General features: G+C 34.5%; 5 protein-coding genes across 9 annotated transcripts; 2 read left to right on the plus strand and 3 right to left on the minus strand.

Annotated features, from left to right (window-relative positions):
* Positions 1 to 1,239: 1,239 nt before the first annotated feature.
* On the minus strand, positions 1,240 to 6,819 carry LOC122600837 (KRR1 small subunit processome component). The gene is made up of 13 exons (XM_043773612.1): positions 6,714 to 6,819; positions 6,092 to 6,312; positions 4,858 to 4,934; positions 4,666 to 4,776; positions 4,497 to 4,565; positions 3,915 to 3,971; positions 3,403 to 3,441; positions 3,171 to 3,275; positions 3,011 to 3,093; positions 2,438 to 2,519; positions 2,120 to 2,263; positions 1,974 to 2,042; positions 1,240 to 1,535 (listed from the first exon to the last, which is right to left on the minus strand). Exons 2-13 carry the CDS (start codon positions 6,294 to 6,296, stop codon positions 1,419 to 1,421), a joined length of 1,158 nt encoding a protein of 385 aa, XP_043629547.1. The 5' UTR covers positions 6,297 to 6,312; positions 6,714 to 6,819; the 3' UTR covers positions 1,240 to 1,418.
* Positions 6,820 to 8,285: 1,466 nt separating this feature from the next.
* LOC122601437 (glutathione S-transferase T3-like) lies at positions 8,286 to 9,251 on the minus strand. Its single transcript, XM_043774194.1, has one exon. It carries the CDS (start codon positions 9,249 to 9,251, stop codon positions 8,286 to 8,288), a length of 966 nt encoding a protein of 321 aa, XP_043630129.1.
* Positions 9,252 to 9,566: 315 nt separating this feature from the next.
* LOC122600024 lies at positions 9,567 to 11,743 on the minus strand. 5 transcript variants are annotated; one of them, XM_043772658.1, is made up of 3 exons: positions 11,602 to 11,743; positions 10,589 to 11,175; positions 9,567 to 10,504 (listed from the first exon to the last, which is right to left on the minus strand). In XM_043772658.1, the coding sequence occupies exons 2-3, from the start codon at positions 11,157 to 11,159 to the stop codon at positions 9,744 to 9,746; spliced, it is 1,332 nt and encodes a 443-aa protein (XP_043628593.1). In that variant the 5' UTR covers positions 11,160 to 11,175; positions 11,602 to 11,743; the 3' UTR covers positions 9,567 to 9,743. The 5 variants fall into 5 exon arrangements, with proteins under 5 accessions (XP_043628593.1, XP_043628595.1, XP_043628592.1 ...); XM_043772660.1 differs by having other exon boundaries at positions 9,567 to 10,327; positions 10,505 to 11,175; XM_043772657.1 differs by having other exon boundaries at positions 9,567 to 10,420; positions 10,505 to 11,175.
* Positions 11,744 to 13,033: 1,290 nt separating this feature from the next.
* Positions 13,034 to 15,030, plus strand: LOC122599690 (putative 4-hydroxy-4-methyl-2-oxoglutarate aldolase 2). The gene is made up of 2 exons (XM_043772239.1): positions 13,034 to 13,141; positions 14,369 to 15,030. The coding sequence occupies exon 2, from the start codon at positions 14,379 to 14,381 to the stop codon at positions 14,877 to 14,879; it is 501 nt and encodes a 166-aa protein (XP_043628174.1). The 5' UTR covers positions 13,034 to 13,141; positions 14,369 to 14,378; the 3' UTR covers positions 14,880 to 15,030.
* A 1,798-nt stretch (positions 15,031 to 16,828) lies between these two features.
* LOC122598988 (stemmadenine O-acetyltransferase-like) lies at positions 16,829 to 18,052 on the plus strand. The gene has a single exon (XM_043771439.1). It carries the CDS (start codon positions 16,829 to 16,831, stop codon positions 18,050 to 18,052), a length of 1,224 nt encoding a protein of 407 aa, XP_043627374.1.
* Positions 18,053 to 19,647: the final 1,595 nt, after the last annotated feature.

The raw sequence follows: 19,647 nt of genomic DNA on the forward strand, positions 1-19,647 counted from the left end.
TTTCTGACTTGTACTGATAATAATGCCACGTGAAATATAAATATCTAGTACGTCGTATCCATTTTACAACTTGTTTGTTTTATTTTGTTGATGAAAACGGCTGGACTTTCCCAAAATATCATTGCTATTGGTCATTAATAAAAGTAAAGCTATCTTGTTCATTTATACTATATAATATTTGTGAAAGTTTCATATTTGTCTTTTTTGTTGAACTCTAATATAATAATACTCATTTGAGTCATATTTCATGTTCTTTCATTTTCATATGTTGATCTTTATCATGTTCACAAGTATATGAAAGAAAAAAAAAAACAAAAAAAAAACATATATTAAATGAATTTTGCTAATGACAAAAACCAATATGAAAAGAACGCATGGTTCTTGAAGATAAATGGATAATATTGTTATGGTTTAATCAGCCAACGTATTTATCTCTATGTACACAGTTGTATCGTGATATTTTTTATTATTCTTTATTTAAAAACTTTCAAGTTTTTTTTAAGTAACTTTGGAGCTCAATGATGCTGTGTTTCACCGATGTCATGTTGCCCATGTTTAGATGTGTTGGATTATGAAATCCCCTTGTTTGATATGCTAACAAAAACAAGGGTAGCCTCTTTTGTAATAGTCAAGTTTGCTAGATAGATAGCTGGTAGTCCTTTGGGTCGTGGATGTTGCATGGTTTGTGCGTATTTTATATAGTCGAAGTGGCATCTAGTCACTTCGCTTGTTTATATGTGTAATATATAAAAGTTAACAAGGAATAACCTATTACAAAAAAACAAAAACAAGACAAAAAAAGTAATTCTTTATTAAAGATAAGTGCGTTATATCATAAGTTGGCAAAATTCAAGACATTACGATTTCGATTCTGTTCTTTCCAGGTCAGTGGCTTATTAGTTTTGACCGAATCTACTTATTGAGATTGAAACAGTCCTACCCACAATGAGAGTTAAGATCTCACCGTTCTGTTTCAGTCACACAAGTCCACCACTTCAATAACTCAAAACATAATGTTTTATTCGAAGCTTACAGGAATTAATTGTACTCCTTGGGATGGACCTAAGAGGCTAAGACAACTAACATACAAGGAGAAAAAAAAAAGTGACGACCCAAGACACGTTTACTATATCCACTGGCTTGACTCTTGAGGGCCTAGAAAGATCACACATCCAAACTTTCTCTTTTTAGAGGGTAAATTCACTTTTTTAGCACAAAAACAGATCAACTAACATTCTGAAAACTAAAAATATGATATGATACATTGATACAAATAATCTGATACAAATATATTGGAAGTTTAAAAAGTCTTCAATACAACATTGCACCAGCTTAAAACATCAAAAATTTCCAAATGTTTGATGTGATTAACAAAAAAAAACACTACAAGTCCCGGCTACAAGAAAAGTGAGCAGCAATTATTTCTTGTTCTTCATTTTTTTGTTTGACTGCTGAGCTGAACTTGATGCCGCAATATACATTTCAGCATCGATTGTATCAGCGGATTTTCGATTCCCAAACTCCTTTGCCTTGCTCTGCAATATATGAACCCTCCAATTAAAATAAAATCCTCTTGAAGAGAAACTATATTGCACACCATACGATCTTAAAGGTGACAACTATTTAAACCTTGTAGTAATATATGGGCCTACTTATTAGTATTACTATTAATCCCTAGCAGATCAAATGACATAATTAGCAAAAAGAGAACTGGGGTCACCCAAAGTATATTTGAAATGGTTATAGCCTCCAAAATCATTTTTAAAAAAGCTAATTATGGTAAAAGCATAGCTTTGTGTTCAGATTTAGGCAAACTTCTGACGGAAAAGGTCAATGAATCACGAATGTATGTGGCTCACACCAGCCTGACTTGTTTTGACCCGTACTAAAAACAACCTATTGCATTCAAATACCATATAAACCCAACCAGCCCATTTTTCCATATCTCTAGTTGATTTCAAGTATTAGACTACCTTCAAGGATGTAGCCACTGCAGCAACATCATCCTTCTCATTTTTACCATCATCTTGTGCCCGGGGTTCCTGAAAAATGCAGAACAAGGATTACAAACGCTGAAAGAATACCGTATGGAAGGGAACATGATTTCTTTTGATCTTACCTCTGGAGGCTTAAATGCTTCTTCCCTCTTCCGCTTGTTTTCTGCAGTTTTTTCTGCCTGTTTTTCCTGTCTTTCTTGCCATTTCTTTGCAGACTTCTTTTTGTCACTTAAAAAGTATTCACCACTCTCTAGTTGCATGTCAATCTGAAAATATTAAAAAGACCATGTATATTTAGCAGTGTCTCATTTCCATCATAAAGTATATTTTTTTATCATTATCTCTTTAGATGCACGAATCATAAAAATGTTGGATTGCTTGATGTCAAGTAGTTATTATCTACCACATATTGTAAAAGAAAAATAACCAAAATCCCTCACCTTGCTTGGTGGTTGTGGCGGCGGGAAAGGTGTATAATCTTTCTTTTCTTTAAACTTACCCTGCTTTTGTTTGACATTTTTCCTGAAAGAAGTTAACAATCAAAGTGTTATCTAAAGACAACAATGACGAAAGAAGTGCCCCAGCCAACCAACTGGGTCAGTAGATAAAGGGAAACTGAAGAACGCACATTCCTAAACGAAGGTAGCAAAATGGACGATTTGAGTTGGCTGGTAGACAGATCAAACGAGTAACGTTTTGGTACAACAGAATTAGATTGGGGACCCAAAAGACTTTCTATCTAATTCTCTTTTACATTTTTGTAATTAGTTCGTGTCAAATATATTTACAAAAATAGACTAGTTGCATGAATATAATTCATCTAACTATAACTAATTAGAAGGTTTTAAGCTACTTTTGCGACTTTCAACCGGTTGGATCAAATTCCTTATAAGCCAACTGTAACGAAAACTCCCTGTTAAATTAACATAACCCGCAATCGACCATCTATAAGTAAATTGTCAAAAATGCCACCACTAGCCATGACAAAATACATACATAAATAAATAACCTACTTTTTGAATTTGGGAAGGAACCTATCCCAGTTTTCAGTTGCAAGTTCTGGATTGCTCGCAAGATCTCTCTTCATCATGAGAATCTGTAAAAGTAAACCATTACACAAAGACAAGTGCAGCAGATCCAAATACATTTTCAAGATAAACGATCCAAACTTACTTTTATATTATACAACGGATGCATTTTATTCAACATGCATTCTTCTACTATCCTCCTTACTTGCTTTAACCCTTTAAATGAACCCATAGAAGCTACGGAGTTTCCCTATGCATCAACAAGTAGAAAGCGAACAAAACGGTGAACTAAAAAGCAATAGGTTGCTAATAAATGAAAGGAATAACATTTATTTATTTTAAACAGCAGAAAGATCGATATGGTTATACGGTTATACCTGAACAAGAATATAGCAGCCTGTCAAAATCTCCAGTGCCTGTGTTCCAACAAACATAGATATAAATCTAGTACATAGAAGAAACTGAAAATACTTGAATAGATGAAAACATACACTGTAGAACAATTTAGAGAAAACTAGATGGCTAACATTATACAACCAACAATAATATTAGATATCAATCGCCAACTACCAATTTCATTATGGGGATCGCCAGGTAATTGGTCAAAACAAAGGACAGGTTAAATTGTATAGGGTAAGCTAGGTTGACTGCAAAAAGTCTTCTGTCTTGCAGTTGTAACTATACTGTAACATTTAAGATGAAACTTTTGCAGCAGTTTATGAAGTAGTAAACACCAAAGTTTTGCTATTTACCTTGTAAACACGAAACAAAATACCACATAGTCCCATACAGACCCATTTAACATTAATGGATGATTTCATACTAATAAGAATTCATTATATACTTCTTCCAAGAGGTTGCCTTAAAGAGATGGTAATAAGATACATACCTTTAAAGTGGATGAATTTGGCCCCACCAGCCGCTGCCTTCGCTTAACAAATTTTTCCTGTAGAATTGTTCACACAGTCAGGGTTTTTTCCTAATTGACTTCTAAAGCTACAATTAGTCACAGGGACCATTTATAACCCACAGTTCACTTTATCTCCTGGTGTGAATATTCCATCTTGGCTCTTCTAATTTGTGATATATAAACCTTTCATCCAATAGTTGATGTGAAAGAAGTGATCAAGATTACCAACATAACATTCATTAAACCCCATAGTTCTACATAACTTAACATCGATACCCTCCATATATCATCTATAAAGATTCTTAGGGTCACACCAATTAGATTATTTCGATAGGAATATTACTTTTTGAGTATATAAATTTAGGGTTTTCTGTTAGATGACTTTCAACCTGTATTCTTTTACGCCAAATTAATTACTTGACTGATTTCCACTTTCCAGTTGAGTTATGATTTTTAGTTCACCTGTTTGACCTATTAACATAAGCATACTCAACCTATTATATAGATGGGTCTCAATTGCCACCTAAAACTATGAAGTAGTGAAATATCAGTCATCAATACCTTATTTCGGACTAAGCCACCAATCTTGATGATGTCACATTGCATTTCATCATTTAGTATCTTAATTGCCTGCAACAATGATCACTTTAGTGTACAAACTTCACATCAAAGCGTGTAACATGAAGCACATAGCTTACCAAATCACCCAGAAAGAAAGGTCAATGCATACCTGAGGTGCAGGTACACTTCTTGACAAAAGTTTAATTAAATCCCTAGCCTTTATTATAATATATGGATCAAATGTCTTCCTTGTCGTAGTAACAGTCATTGATCCTTTGACCTGGAAGCAAGAAATGTTCTATATCAGCATAATCCACACATAAAAGATAAATTATACACCAACAACATTTTGATCACTGACCAAATCAAGCTCACACGCAATTCCATGTTCTTTCAATGCACTTTTAACGGTTGGCCAAGCTTCTTGCAAATATTTCTCTGCCAAATAAAGATGAGAATAATATGAACCATACAAATGTATAACATTAAATTGTTTAGGCCTACTTATAAGTAAACATCAAGGCACAGTTATCATGATTCTAATGGAAATCATACCATATCAATAAAGAATGGCATAACCGGGATGGTTTTAGACACTAAGACCACATTATGGGCTACTTTCAACTCGTTTGGTTCATTTCTTTTTACGCTAAACTTTGAAGAGTTTCCCAGTTCAATATAAGGCATAAAAAGCATACAGCGTAAGCTATTTCAGCCCATTCTTAAGTAGATGGGCAAAACAGCCACCTCTACTTAATTATATTTCAAAGTTGTTGAAAATAACTAACATAAAATGGCAGTGTCGGTAGTATACCAATTGTTAAGATCATCAATGTATGATTAGATATCATATCAGCATGAAAAATTTAACACAAATAATCATTTATATTTAAAATGCTTTAAAGTAATAGCCCAAAACCAAATAAAGTCGATCCCCATAAAACAAGCAGAAGGTGTGTACTATATAATCATGATATCATCCTTTGTAAGATCAACGAATTATGATTAGATATCATATTAGCATGGAAAAGTTTAACACAGATAGTTGTTTTGAGATGCTTTTGGAGTAATAGCCCAAAAAAAAGGGTAAATTAATCTACTCCTACTCCTAAATTACACGCATGCCTAGACAGAACCGAGGAATCTCAAAAAGAACTCCCAATAATCCACCCCTACAAATGTAAGAAGTGGGACTCAAACCGTGGTGGATTTCCACAAGGTAAAAGACCTTACCAATGAGCCACCAACCCCATTGGCAAAAAAACTAAAAAAAGTTAACCCCCACAAAACAAACAAAAGGTATGTACTTTATAATCATAATATCATTATATCAATACAATTCTTTTTAAAATTCAAACAAACCCAGAAAAATGATTTATCTATGAAAGTTGGTTAGCATGTCTGCAGCCACTAAGCAAATATGCAACTTCTGATACAAATCAAAACAAACCAACTCAAAAAACAATGTATTTGCTGGTTGACCCAGAACGCCTGACAGGCCCTTTTGTTTTTGCCTCTTCTAGTTACTCGATTAAACAATTTAAATTCGTCAAATAGTTAGGTAATAGATGTAAAATAGTAAAAGTGGTGATTACCTCTGTATTGAGGAAAGAGGGTAGAGAAAGAGCTAACTTCGAGTAAAGGTCCGCCACGATTATCATCAGGTTTAAACTTTTCAATCTTCCAGCGGTCAACACCGTCCCTCTCTGCCTGCTCGTCCTCTGGCTTTGGCTTGTCGTGCTTCCCCTTGTGTCTCTTCGGCTTGTCAAAATTGACATCCATCACATCTTCAGCATCCATAATCACTCTCTATATTCTGACATCAATCCAAAAAAAGAAAAAAACATTAGCCATGTAACGAAAAGCTACATAAGACCTGGTTTTCACAACAACAACAAAAAAACACAATCTTGCAAACCATGACACACATAAGCCAACGAGTCGATTCGTTAATACTCGAATTAATAATACAACAATTTCATATGGGCATTCATAAACTTATACTATAAAAGTTACTAGGATATAATAACCAATTTCTACCTTATAAATCATTAAACAAGAAACACATAAAAAAAAAAAAAAAAAAAAAAAAAGGTTAAATACTGAAATGAGCCGAAGAGAGTGATTATGAATGGTAAATATAGTCATAATCATGTTAAATAAAAGAAGGAAAGTTGGTTAATTGAAGAAGAAAAATAGATAAAAAGAGAGACATACAAATCAAAACAGAGAAGTGAGACAGACAGTCAATCAGCGAGCAATTGCACGTTGGAATAAAAACCGCCCTCCCTAGGGTTTATGCTTTCTTGTTAACTCCATTTTATACCCGCCCCCAACTTTGAACCCGCTAATAATAAGCCCGCAAATACAGCCCATTATCTTGACTTTTTTTTAACGTAGCCCATTATCTTGATGTTCGTTTAAAACTTGATTAATAAAAGGAACATTTTAATTCATCGAGCCGAGCATTCCCTGTGTACTCACTACCACCGGGTCGATCGAGTACTCACAACTCTCTAGTTGATCGACCTAAAAACGCTTATCGACTTCTGCAACCTTGATAAGTCAATTAAAATTGTTTATGATTTAACTTAATAAAAAAAAATTGTATTAACATAATTTATAAAGACATTATATATTTATTCAGTTACTTTATTAATTTCGTGAAATAATGGTTAAAAAAATTACAATCTCTAAATTATTTTCAAAACCAGACCGAATATTAAATTGGACTAAAATTCAGTTTAAGATTCAACTCGTTGGATTTTATCAAAAAAATCAAGCATTATTTTTTTTTATTTTAGAAAAATATAACCCAATAAAGTTATGTTACACTAAATTGTAGCAAAATACATTTATGTTACACTAAATTGTAGCAAAATACATTCCATAAAATAACTTACACATCAATAATTTAATAGTTGGGCTATAAGGTTAGGTTAAGAGATCAATATTGAGTATATGCATGATTAATAATGTAACGAGTTAAACATTTATATAGTGATTGCTAATGTTATGTGTTATTTAATAAGAAAACTAGTATAGTTTATCACATGTATCATTTAGAAAAAAATTAATGTATAACTTAAATTATAATTTATAAATGATTAAATTAATTATTTAAAACTTGGTTATTAAGTTTAATAATTGACTTAAGCTAATTGAATTTGAACAATTATAAAATTTGAAAAAAATTAAGGGATTAAACAAAAAATATAAATTTTTTAAAGAGGTTTATAATTGTCAATGGGGTTGGTAGCCTATTGGTAAGACTTTTGACTTTGGGGTAAATTTTACTTTCCACATTTGTAGGGTGAATTTTATCTGCTAATTATTTCTTTTCTTTTAATAATCCTTTTTTTATGTTTTTTTTATCACCCTTTCTTTTCTTTTAATAATCCTTTTTTTATGTTTTTTTTATCACCCTTTCTTTTCTTTTAATAATCCTTTTTTTATGTTTTTTTTATCACCCTTTCACAAGACATGCCTTCTATGTGACAAAGTACATCTTCAAGGATCTCCATCCGCATTCTTTTCTTTCATATCATCATTTGTTCATTCATACATCACCCAACTCCAAATTACAAAGAGATTCATCTTTCATCATCATCCACCAATTTTTAAAACTTGTTTTTTTAACTCTTATATATTATTAATTAAAAGAAACACTAATGCAAAATATAAATTATACTTAAAATTTAATTAAAACCGAACAATTACTTTAAAGAAAAAAACAAAACAAAAAACTAATATATTATTAAAAATAGAATGCCAAATACTAAAATCGTCCTAAAAGTCCCATCCCCAACGTTCGGCGATTTCACGTTTCCGAGCCAACACCGTTTGCAACAACGGTCCGGTGTATTGATCGTGAGACTTCAAGATGAACTCCAAATCTTGTTGTTTTTGTTGCTCAATCATCTGTCGTTTTTGTTCACGAACCAAACTCGCCACCTCTTGGTCTCGAGCAATCCTCGCTTCAATTTTCTTTTCCTTTAGTCGAAGCTTCTTGGCTCGAGCCTGTTTTTTATCTTCAGCTTCATCTTTGTTGTAAGCATTAAACTCCTTCACCATCTTCATGAGTTGTTCGGTTTGGGTCGACAGTGACTGAAATGGCTTCTTTCCTATACATCTTGGTGGAGATGCTAGTCTTGTTGGCAGTTCATCTAGGTCATCCTGATCACATTGATTCTCGTCTAAATAAACAGGCATAAAATCTGCCTCTTCTGATGACCTTACGTTTGACTCGCTTGTTCTTGCTCTCTTGGAAGTCGAGTCCTCTGTTTCTTCCAAGACTTCGCTCCATTTGGGGAAACTTTTTACAACTTCCCACGCCGCCAAATGAGAAAACCCATTTTTCGTATTGTATTTTTTCATGTATGCAACGGTAGCTGACTTGAACACATCCTCGTTGTTAGTGTCACTACTCATATTCGACATTTTGCTGTTGTAAATTCCGGCAAAACTAGTAACCTTACCATTCATATCCTTCCATTTCGACTTAACTTGATCATAATTACGCCACAAGTCCTTCTCTAAATGGTTGTTAAACTCGGCTAGCACTTTTTTCCAAAATGAGTGATGAGCTTGATGATTGCCTTTGTATGGGTCTTGAGAAACGTTGATGTAGGCTTTCGCCAAAGCCACTTCTTCCGCTTGTGTCCAAGCCCGCAGCTTCATTCTCCTTGGATTACGGGGAACGACCTTGACTTCTTGTGTCTCCAGTACACCTTCGACTTCGTCTTCAGCATCCATATAATCAATATAATGATTTTATATAATCTGACATCAATCGGGTAAAAAAAACATTGGTCATGTACACAATAGAACTTACCCTGTTTTCATAAACAAAACACATAAGGTTACACTCCACAAATAAAATAAACAAGAGTAATACATTCATATGGGAAACCATAAACATAGCGAGGTGTATATGCTTATAAGAAAAATAAACTCATACTATAAGAATTACCAGTAAGTAATACATTGATAACAGATTTCTACCTCATAAATGATTAAACAAAAAACATATATAGAGAAAAGGTCAAATACTGAAGTAGGCCAGACTTGTTAAATATAAGACGGAATCTTGGTTAACTGAAGAAAAAAAAGAGAAAGAGAGGCATACAAATTAAACACAGGGGACGAGCAATTGAACGTTGGAATGGTGCCTCCCTCCTTAGGACAATTACCACAAAAAAAACATACAACTAATATTAAAAATAGAACGAAAATGCTAAAATCGTCCTAAAAGTCCCATCCCCAACGTTCAGCAATTTCACGTTTTCGAGCCAACACTGTTTGCAACAAGGATCCAGTGTATTGATCGTGAGACTTCAAGATAAATTCCAAATCTTGTTGTTTTTGTTGCTCAATCAGCTGTTGTTTTTGTTCGTGAACCAAACTAGCCATCTCTTTGTCTCGAGCAATCCTAGCTTGGTCCCGAGCAATCCTAGCTTCCAGTTTCCTTTCCTTCATGCGAAGCTTCTTGGCTCGAGCCTGTTTTTTATCTTCAACTTCGTCTTTGCTGTAAGCATTAAACTTGTTCACGATCTTCAGGAGTTCTTCCATTTGAGAAGATGGTGATTGAACAGAGTTCTTTCCTTTGCGTCTTAGTGGCGGTGCTGGTCTTGCCGGCGGTTCATCTTGGTCACATTGATGGTCGTTTGAATATATAGGCATCAGATCTGTTTCTAACGACCTTACGTTTGGTCTTGCCGGCAGTATATCTTGGTCATTTTGGTCACATTGATCGTCGTTTGAATGAATAGGCATCAAATCCGTTTCAGATGACCTTACGTTTGGTTTTGCCGGTGTTTCATCTTGGTCATCTTGGTCACATTGATCGTCATTTGAATAATTAGGCCTCAAATCCGTTTCAGATGACCTTACATTTGGTTTTGCCGGCGTTTCATCTTGGTCATCTTGGTCACATTGATCATCGTTTGAATGAATAGGCATCAAATCCGTTTCAGATGACCTTAGGTTTGGTTTCGCCGGCGTTTCATCTTGGTCACATTGATCATCGTTTGAATGAATAGGCATCAAATCCGTTTCAGATGACCTTAGGTTTGGTTTCGCCGGCGTTTCATCTTGGTCATCTTGGTCACATTGATTGTCGTTTAAATATACAGGCATCAAATCCGTTTCAGATGACCTTATGTTTGACTCGCTTGTTCTTGCTCTTTTGAAAGTCGAGTCTTCCATTTCTTCAAGCGCCTTCACATCACTCCATTTAGGAGAACTTTTTAAAACTTCCCACGCGGCCAAATGAGGAAACCCATTTTTCGCATTGTGTTTTTTCATGTATTCGACGGTAGCCGACTTAAACACATCCTCATTGTTAGTGCCGCTACCCATATCAGACATTTTGTTGTTATAAATTCCGGCAAAACTAGTAACCTTGCGACTCATATCCTTCCATTTCGACCTAACTTGATGATGGTTACGCAGCGAGTCCTTTCCTAAATTCTTGTTAAACTCGGCTAGCACTTTTTTCCAAAATGAGTTACCGACTTGATGGACTCGAGAAACGTTGATGTAGGCTTTTACCAAAGCCTCTTCTTCCACTTGTGTCCAAGGCCGTGACTTCATTTTTGTTGAAACGCGACGAAAAACCTCGACTTCTTGTGTCTCCGATACATCTTCGTCTTCGTCATCCATAATAATTTTATATATTCTAACATCAATTGAAAAAAAAAAAAAACATTGGCCCTTGTATACAGTACTAGAAAGTAACAAAAAGGTACATAACACCCGGTTTTCACAATAAAACAAGACATAATCTTGCAAAACATAACTCACAAGCCAACGATTTGAGTCGTTAATCCTCAAATAAAACATTCATGTTGGCAGGGCATTAATAAACATAACTAAAGTATATACTGAGATAAATAAACTTAACACTTATAAATTACTTGTAATTAATAACCAATTTCTACCTTAAATACAAATGATTAAAAATCTTCTTTTTTACAAACATATATACAAAGAAAAGGTCAAATACTGAAGTGGGTCGGTAAAAAAAATGACTGTTGGTAAATGTAGTCATAGACATGTAAAGAAAAGAAGGAATTGAAGAAGAAGAATAAAAAGAGAGACATACAGATTAAACGAATTTACAGAGTGGGTGAGCAGTGAGTCAGTCAGTCAATCAGCCAGCAATTGAGCGTTGGAATCGGATCCTTCCCTTTCTAGGGTTCATATGTTTATCTTCCTCTCTTCTTTTTTTAATTATTCTACGAGTATTTTTTATTTTTTTTAATATCCACCCAACTTTGAACCCACTAATAAGCCCGCAAAAAAAACAGCCCATTACCTTTCTTGTTGTCATCGAGTTATTAAAATTTTTTATATTAAGCCCTACATACTAAAACATGTGACATTACCAGTATAATCGTTTTTAATTGTAATGAGAATAATAAATATGATCGTTCATATTAGACAATAACAATTATGCAACCAATAAGGTAAGCACGCAAACACTTACAATTAGTAAGAGACAAAGATTAGAAAATTCAAAATAAGAATTATAAGTTATGGACTCTAAATACCTTTTAAGATAAATTTAGTATCAAAATAATTCTCAGATGATATTAAACATTACATTAACTTTGGTTTATGTATAACAAATTCATTTTACACTATATAACTATATTCATTGTGACATTGTTTATCACATTGAAATCTTTAGGTTTAAACATTTTTGACGATATGTTTTATTTATATATTTTATTGTATATGATGTAATCAATTACAATCCACCCCAACTTTGAGCAACCGAGATATTGAAGAACGAAAATTTGTTTGAATTCTTTGCCTCACCCTGAGATGAAAGGAAATATCGATTTTACTCGAATCCTGAACCCGATCTTTAATCCTATATCGGTTAATTCAATGAGAGAAGTTTTTCTTTGTCAATTTTCATCAATGCTCGAGATTCTTCCATGACCAAATTCCCCATGGACAAACCTTAGCCCCTAATTCTATATCTCACCCTGCCCAATACCTGAAAGCTCTCCCAATGGCCCTTTACGATTCCTACACAAAACCATGACCTACACAAACCCATGAAGTGGATGATAGTTATATCACTTCTTCTTTATCCTTCAAACATGAATACAATCAAACAACAACATTTTATATTTAAACCAAACAAACAACAAAGTATTACTTACACTCAGAAAAAATTTTAACATGACATATTTTATACATTTTTAAGAAAACCCTTTGTAACGATATCACTTTCTTATACTTTAGGTTAGTATACTTGACGGTATTACCGGTAAAATATTAGTCTTGATGCCACATAATGCCGATCCCAAATCACCCAACATCAAAAACGATGTCGATAACCATTTTGCAAAGAAAAAAAGGCAAAAAATGTAAAGAACCAAATGGCGGAAGGACCATTTATGTCATTGCCTCAGTTGTTACTATACTAGAATAATAATTGTGACATGGACAGGTCGTTCCTGTCGGTCCAAAATCCTAAAAAGAACCCGTTCCATCCAACCTTTCTATATTTAATAATGACTCAACACACTATTTTTCAGTCCCCATGATTCCATCTTTACTTAAACTGTTTTTGTAACTACTGTATTTTTTAACATCAACATTCTTGATCTCAATAATCTACTGTTCAGGTACACCTTATCCTCATCTGATCTACCTATCTATCTATCTATATATTATCATTTCATTTCATTTTGTACCACCCCCTTTTTATTGCTTATATGAACATATATTTAGATATAGATTCACAAAAATAATGATATTCAGCTTTTCCTGTTGTATTTACTATTTAGAGATGATTGAATATTTGTAGATTTGTTTACACGATAAAACAAATGACAATGATACCCAGTCCTGTTTATGGTGGTAAAATATATAGAGATTATATGATTTAGTTTAATGAGTCCAGTTTTGTGATTACTATAAAAGTTGGACTGATCAAATCTTCTTGATATATAGAGAACGTAGTGATTCGATTTGAATGTTAGATATTCCTAAGATCATTATGATCATTTTCGCCTTAGTTGACTTAACGTTTAAAGTCGACTCCAGCAATTATGTGTACACATCTGAATTCTACATATTGATTATTAAAAGGTCAAAGAGAGAGATGTGATTTCTACTTTTTAATTTTTTATAAAGGCGAGCGGTTTTCCAACTGATCCAACCCAACTCAATATTGTTAATCTATGATCTGTGTTTATATATAAGACTCGATAGATAGGAACTACTTCACACAAAGTTTTGTTTTGATTGGTAGATGTATGCCATTTGGATGGGTAAGAGACAATGACTATACTATTTGCGTACTAATGTATATTTTCAACGGCTTGCTATCGATTGATTTCTTCACCATTGATTTCTGGTTTGAAATTTTGTGGTAATGATTATCCGTGATGCTTGAGTCTACCTTCTAATGGTGGAAACAACCCTGTTTTTGAACATCTTGCTTGGATGATAATCAAATTTATTTGTTCTGTGGTCCATCTACAATTTTTCTTTCAATGGATATATAGGTACGGCGATCATATTTACAAGTCAGATGTGATGTGTACCCCAAATGATTTGATTTGTACACAAAATACCACCACACTGATGTACATGATTCAATACCCTTAAAACATCGATTTGGTGCATAAATTTCCTCCTTTTCATTCATTTATTTTCTCAACATACAATTGTGATTAACAACATAAGAATCTTATATTGCCTAAACAATAGGATAAGTATCTTTAGTTTGGTAAACTTTACACTTTGTTACATGGAGTTCCTTAATATATCTTATTGCTATCTTGTTTCACCCTATGCGTTTGGTTCTCATAACGGAATTTTAAATACCTTTTTTCAATTCTTGGCAGTAACAAGAATATGGCCTTGGTGACAACTGCTGAAGTTTGTGATGCAAATCCTCAACTTCTTGTGAGCGGTGAACTTCGTGCACTGCAACCAGTTTTCCAAATATATGGCAGGCGACAAGTATTCTCAGGTCCAGTAGTCACCCTCAAAGTTTTTGAAGACAATGTTTTGGTCAGGGAATTTCTAGAGGAAAAAGGTAACGGGCGTGTCCTGGTGGTTGATGGAGGTGGAAGCTTGCGATGCGCCATATTGGGTGGCAATCCTGTAGTACAAGCTCAGAACAACGGGTGGGCAGGCATTGTGGTCAACGGGTGTGTAAGAGATGTTGATGAAATCAATAGTTGTGACATTGGGGTTCGGGCACTTGCTTCTCACCCGGTGAAGGCTAATAAGAAAGGAATTGGGGAGAAATACGTTCCTGTTTCATTTGCTGGGACTAGAATCCTGGATGGGGAGTTCCTATATGCCGATACAGATGGGATTTTAATCTCTAAAACAGAGTTATCTGTTTGAGAAAAATCATCACTTTTAGCTAAAGGTGTAATAATTGTTATCTGGTGTATTTCTTCCACAGGATCACATGCCTATATTTATGTAGCAAAGTTATTGACTTTTGAGAATACTTATAAAGTTATAAGAGTGTTGATATGTTGCCCGTCTTAAATCACTTTGCATGGTTGTTACTTTTGGCTTGAATTTCTGGGCTTTGTTGAGCTAGCTAGGCAGGTTACATTTTTGATTTGAATCAGTTATGAATGGACTGATTCGAGTCATAATCCTTTACACTGAATCGAACAGGTAAAAAAAAGGAAGTATGTACATAAAATCTGTGTTTAAAAGTTTCTACTAAAGATATGCTAGTGGATTATTGATACAGATTTGAGTAGTTTGGATAAAAAAGTTTTCTGGGCCAACCTGAACCTGCTTGACCACCATTTTTATAACTTTATCTAAAACTGTTGGTCATGGCTCCATTGTCTCTATCAGGTAAATGTGTTTTTTCGACAATCATGGAATTCCCGATCCTATGATAAACTTTTGGCCAAGGCATTTTGTTTGGCCTACTGATATGTTTTTTAGTTCTTTTTATACAGCAGGCAACCAAGCATTTTCTGCTAACGTTTATATCATCGGTTTGTTGCTTGTGTCCTAAAACAAGTCAGTTATGGTCTTGTAGTCTCATATCAAAGAATGAATGATGCATTTATGTATGAATCTTTAATCATTGGACCAGAAATTGCGAGAACATTTGTGAAGTCTCATAAAAATTGATTAATGTAACTGGTGTGTGGATATTTGTCACCCAACCCATGAATGGAAACAGAAAAAGGAAAGTGGACGGTGGGTCAAGATCAACACAATGAAAAAGGACACCGTAATCGGCACGAGTTTTTTCACTCCTTTTGTAGTACTTGCAGTTAATGTGTTGGGATGAGTCTAGATTTGTTGTATTGGTTTTTATCTAGACTTGTTTATTGTATGTATACTTTTAAGCAGCTAGCACCTTGTTAGTTGTTATTTAGTTAATAAATTTTCTGCCGTTCTAAAAAAAAACACAATGAAAAAGGCTATATGAGGAGACTTATAGACAGTTCAGTCAAGTTATCCTAAGATTTTGATAAATGAGTTATTAGTTAGCATTCGAGACACCTAACTTGTTCTTTGAGCTCAACCCCTTTTAATACGATTAACTAAACTATTTAGGTTTGACTTGAGTTCAACTTTTGATACGATAAACTAAACTATGTAGGTTAATACGGTTAACTAAGCAAAAAACCATCAACCGGAATACGACAAGACTGCCACTTGAATGAAAAAGGGTGGTGAAAAGTCTTCGTTTTGAAATGGATAGTTTCCTTGTTTTGATCTCTTTATCTTTTCATTGATCAGTCATAAGTAAAATTTTGACTTAACCCATTTGCTATTGAAGCAACCCTGTTACAAATGGGCAAGACAAACTCTTCTGAGTGCATCACGCATCATTAACCTTTTGTACCATTCAAGACCAAAATTCCTCTTTGAAGAATAGAAAATTATCATTTTTGTCACATTATAAATGTTCAAAAGCATCACTTTCGAAGCCCAGGCAATATTATCTTTGGCCGGCCGAGGAAGATTCTCCTATCCCATGACACCGAATGGCATGAAAAACTACATACACTAAATGTTGATGTTCCTCCCTTAAAAACTCAGCCAAAATCTGAGTGTTCTCAACCAACTTTCAGGTATTGATCCTCTTCAAACCTCGATTTCAGGTATACATCATATAATGGATTGATTGTACAATGACTATAGATATTTGTCTTGTATTATTAGTTTTAGCATAAATATAACCTTTGGAGGATCAAAACATTTGAGCACAAAACATGGAGATAAAATCCATTTCCTCCAAGCTTGTGAAGCCATCAACACCGACTCCATCCAACCTTCGTAACTATGAAGTTTCTTTCTTTGATGAGCAAATGCCGAACCTTAATACGCCTCTCATTCTCTACTACTCCACATTTCAAAAACCACAAGATGATGCACAGGCTAAGATTTTTAATCATTTGGAGACTTCTTTATCAATAACTTTAAATGATTTTTACCCATTAGCTGGGAGATATATGCGCAATGGTTCTTTCATTGATTGTAGTGATCAAGGTGCTCTATATGTTGAAGCTGTGGCAACTTTCCGACTGTCAGAATTTCTAGACGTAGCTTGGGAAATGAAATTCGATATGTTACATGATTTTCTCCCGTGTGAGATAGGTGAGGTTGGTGAAATAGATGATCCGATGTTATCAATCAAAGTCACCATTTTCGAGTGTGGTGGTGTTGCAATTGGTATGTGTTTTTCACATAAGTTTTCTGATATGTCCACTATGAGCACATTCATTGATAATTGGGCTAATAAGAGCCAAGACATAGTAAATCCATTAGAATTAGGAAAGAATTCTCCTACTTTTGGCTTGGCCAGTCGCTTCCCAAAAAGAGAAACGGTTGATCATAGCCCAAGACTTCCGAGGTCCAGCATTAAGGTGAATACTCCCGTTCGAATTTTTTCATTCAAAGGGAATGCAATATCAAAAATGAGAGATGAATTGATATTCAAAGGTGATAGAAATCGTCGACCATCAAAGGTACAACTTATTGTGGCACTATTATGGAAGGCGTTTGTGAGGATAGATAAAGCAAACAACATACATTCAAAGGCTTCATTAGTTCAACAAGGAGTTAACTTGAGGGATAAAGTAGTCCCTAAGTTACCTCATAATGTATGTGGGAATTTCGTTAGTACAGCAGTTGCACGAATTGAGCCTGGCAAAGGGGATGGTGTGGAACTTGAAGGTTTCTTTACGATCTTACATGACTCCATCAGGAAATTTGACAATAGTTATGCTAAAGCACTGAGTGACAAAGATTATGAGGTTTTAAGTAAGCCCTTCATGGAGTATTTTCAAAATATAACCAATAATGATGTAGATTTCTACGCCTTCACTTCATGGTGCAAATTCTCACTCTACAAAGCTGATTTTGGCTGGGGGAAGCCGGTTTGGACAAGTACAGGACAGTTTGCAGCCCAAAATTTTGTGATCCTGATGGACGATCAAGAAGGCGATGGGATAGAAGCATGGGTTCATTTAGACCAGAAACGTATGTCTCAATTAGAACAAGATTCCAACATCCAAATGTATGCTCTTTAGGCTCATTTACATTGACCGTATATGACTTTTGTTTTGTGGTTTCGAGTCGTATATTTTGTCAAAAGTGTAATAAATATATGATTATAATGATCAAATTGTTGGAATTGCTTGAGTGCCAAAGTTTGATACAAAGTTTAATACAATGGCCAAATAGTTACAGTGCAGACTTGACCCACTTCGACTGCAATATATATTTTACCCATATCAACCCAAACTTTTTTTGACCCGTTAATCAGCTGCCCGTTTTCTACTATCTTGTAACATCAATCACAAGAAAGTCGAGAGTTGTGGATACATATCTTGCAAACTCACATTTTAGCTATCCATCCTATTAACCTATAGGGTAGGATCATACAGATTTACATTACACAATTTGCTACATGTGTATAGGCTATAGATAACATCACAGAGCTTCTTCTTCTTGTGCTTTCCACTCCATGCTCACTTGTATGATTTTGCAGGATGTTGCCTATAAAATGCAATAAGGACAATGAAAAGAACATTCTTCTAGGCAAGTCATGCTGCCCACACATAACCTCATTGTTATCCATAAACTTATGCAACTTTGTGCAGACACTGTAAGAAAATACACCAGATTCAAATGTTGGTGGCTGTTGCTGGTGCATGGGTCCATTTTGTCTTATTAATGGTGCAATTAGGTCATTCTCCATTGCTTAAAACTGAGGTTGCAAAATGGGAATATCGGGAAGCCACTTAAAACAATGTCGGGATGTAGCAGTCATTGTTAGTGGTGGTTGAATTGGTAGGTCCGGATTGACAGACAAACACTTCTTTTGTCCATCTTAAAAATAGAGTGATTCATGTGCTAAACATGATTACTAAGCAATAAGACTACAAAAGTAGCTGTAAGCCTAAGATAATCCATGTCCGGGAGGGGACCCCATTAAGAAGATAAGTAATTGGTGTAAGTTTGAAGAGCATTACTTTAAGATTAGTACCAGCGTCTGAGGTTCTATCAGAAGATGCACCTTATCTTTTACCCTTGGTTAGGGGTGACAAAATGGGTGGGTTGGATAACATCAAGACGGGTAAACTTTGGTATGGGTTGAGTTGGCCCAAAATACTTTTGTCCAGTTTGTCAGAAAGAACCATGTGTCACATATAGTATATAAATAGCAGTATATACTATATTGAATAAAATTATTTGGGTGGTTGCATTTAAATAATGCTATGAGCCACTTTTGCCTACAATTTGAACCATTCAATATGCTTCCATTTATTGTATCAGTTTACCCATTAGAGATCAAACATAACTTAAATGAAAACTTCATAAGTAAGTGTGGTGGGACTGGGTCAAGTTTACCCATAGAGATCAAACATAACCCGCAGGTCAAAATTTTGAAGTAAGATTAGAAAAACTATATCATTAAAAGAATAAGTTTGTAATTAGAGCAGTTCAGGACATTTTAAACATTTGAACACATGTTAGATGACTTCTGAACCCATCAAACCCGTACATTTTTGGCTAACATTCTTGATCAGGACAAAATGTTGTACTAGAAGATTAGTGCGATACCAGGATAGCAGCAAAGAAGGGGTGCATCCCCATACAAGTAGCCTTTTTCTAGTTTCAG

The sequence above is a fragment of the Erigeron canadensis genome, chromosome 5, assembly GCF_010389155.1.
Source record: "Erigeron canadensis isolate Cc75 chromosome 5, C_canadensis_v1, whole genome shotgun sequence".
Lineage (NCBI taxonomy): Eukaryota > Viridiplantae > Streptophyta > Magnoliopsida > Asterales > Asteraceae > Erigeron > Erigeron canadensis.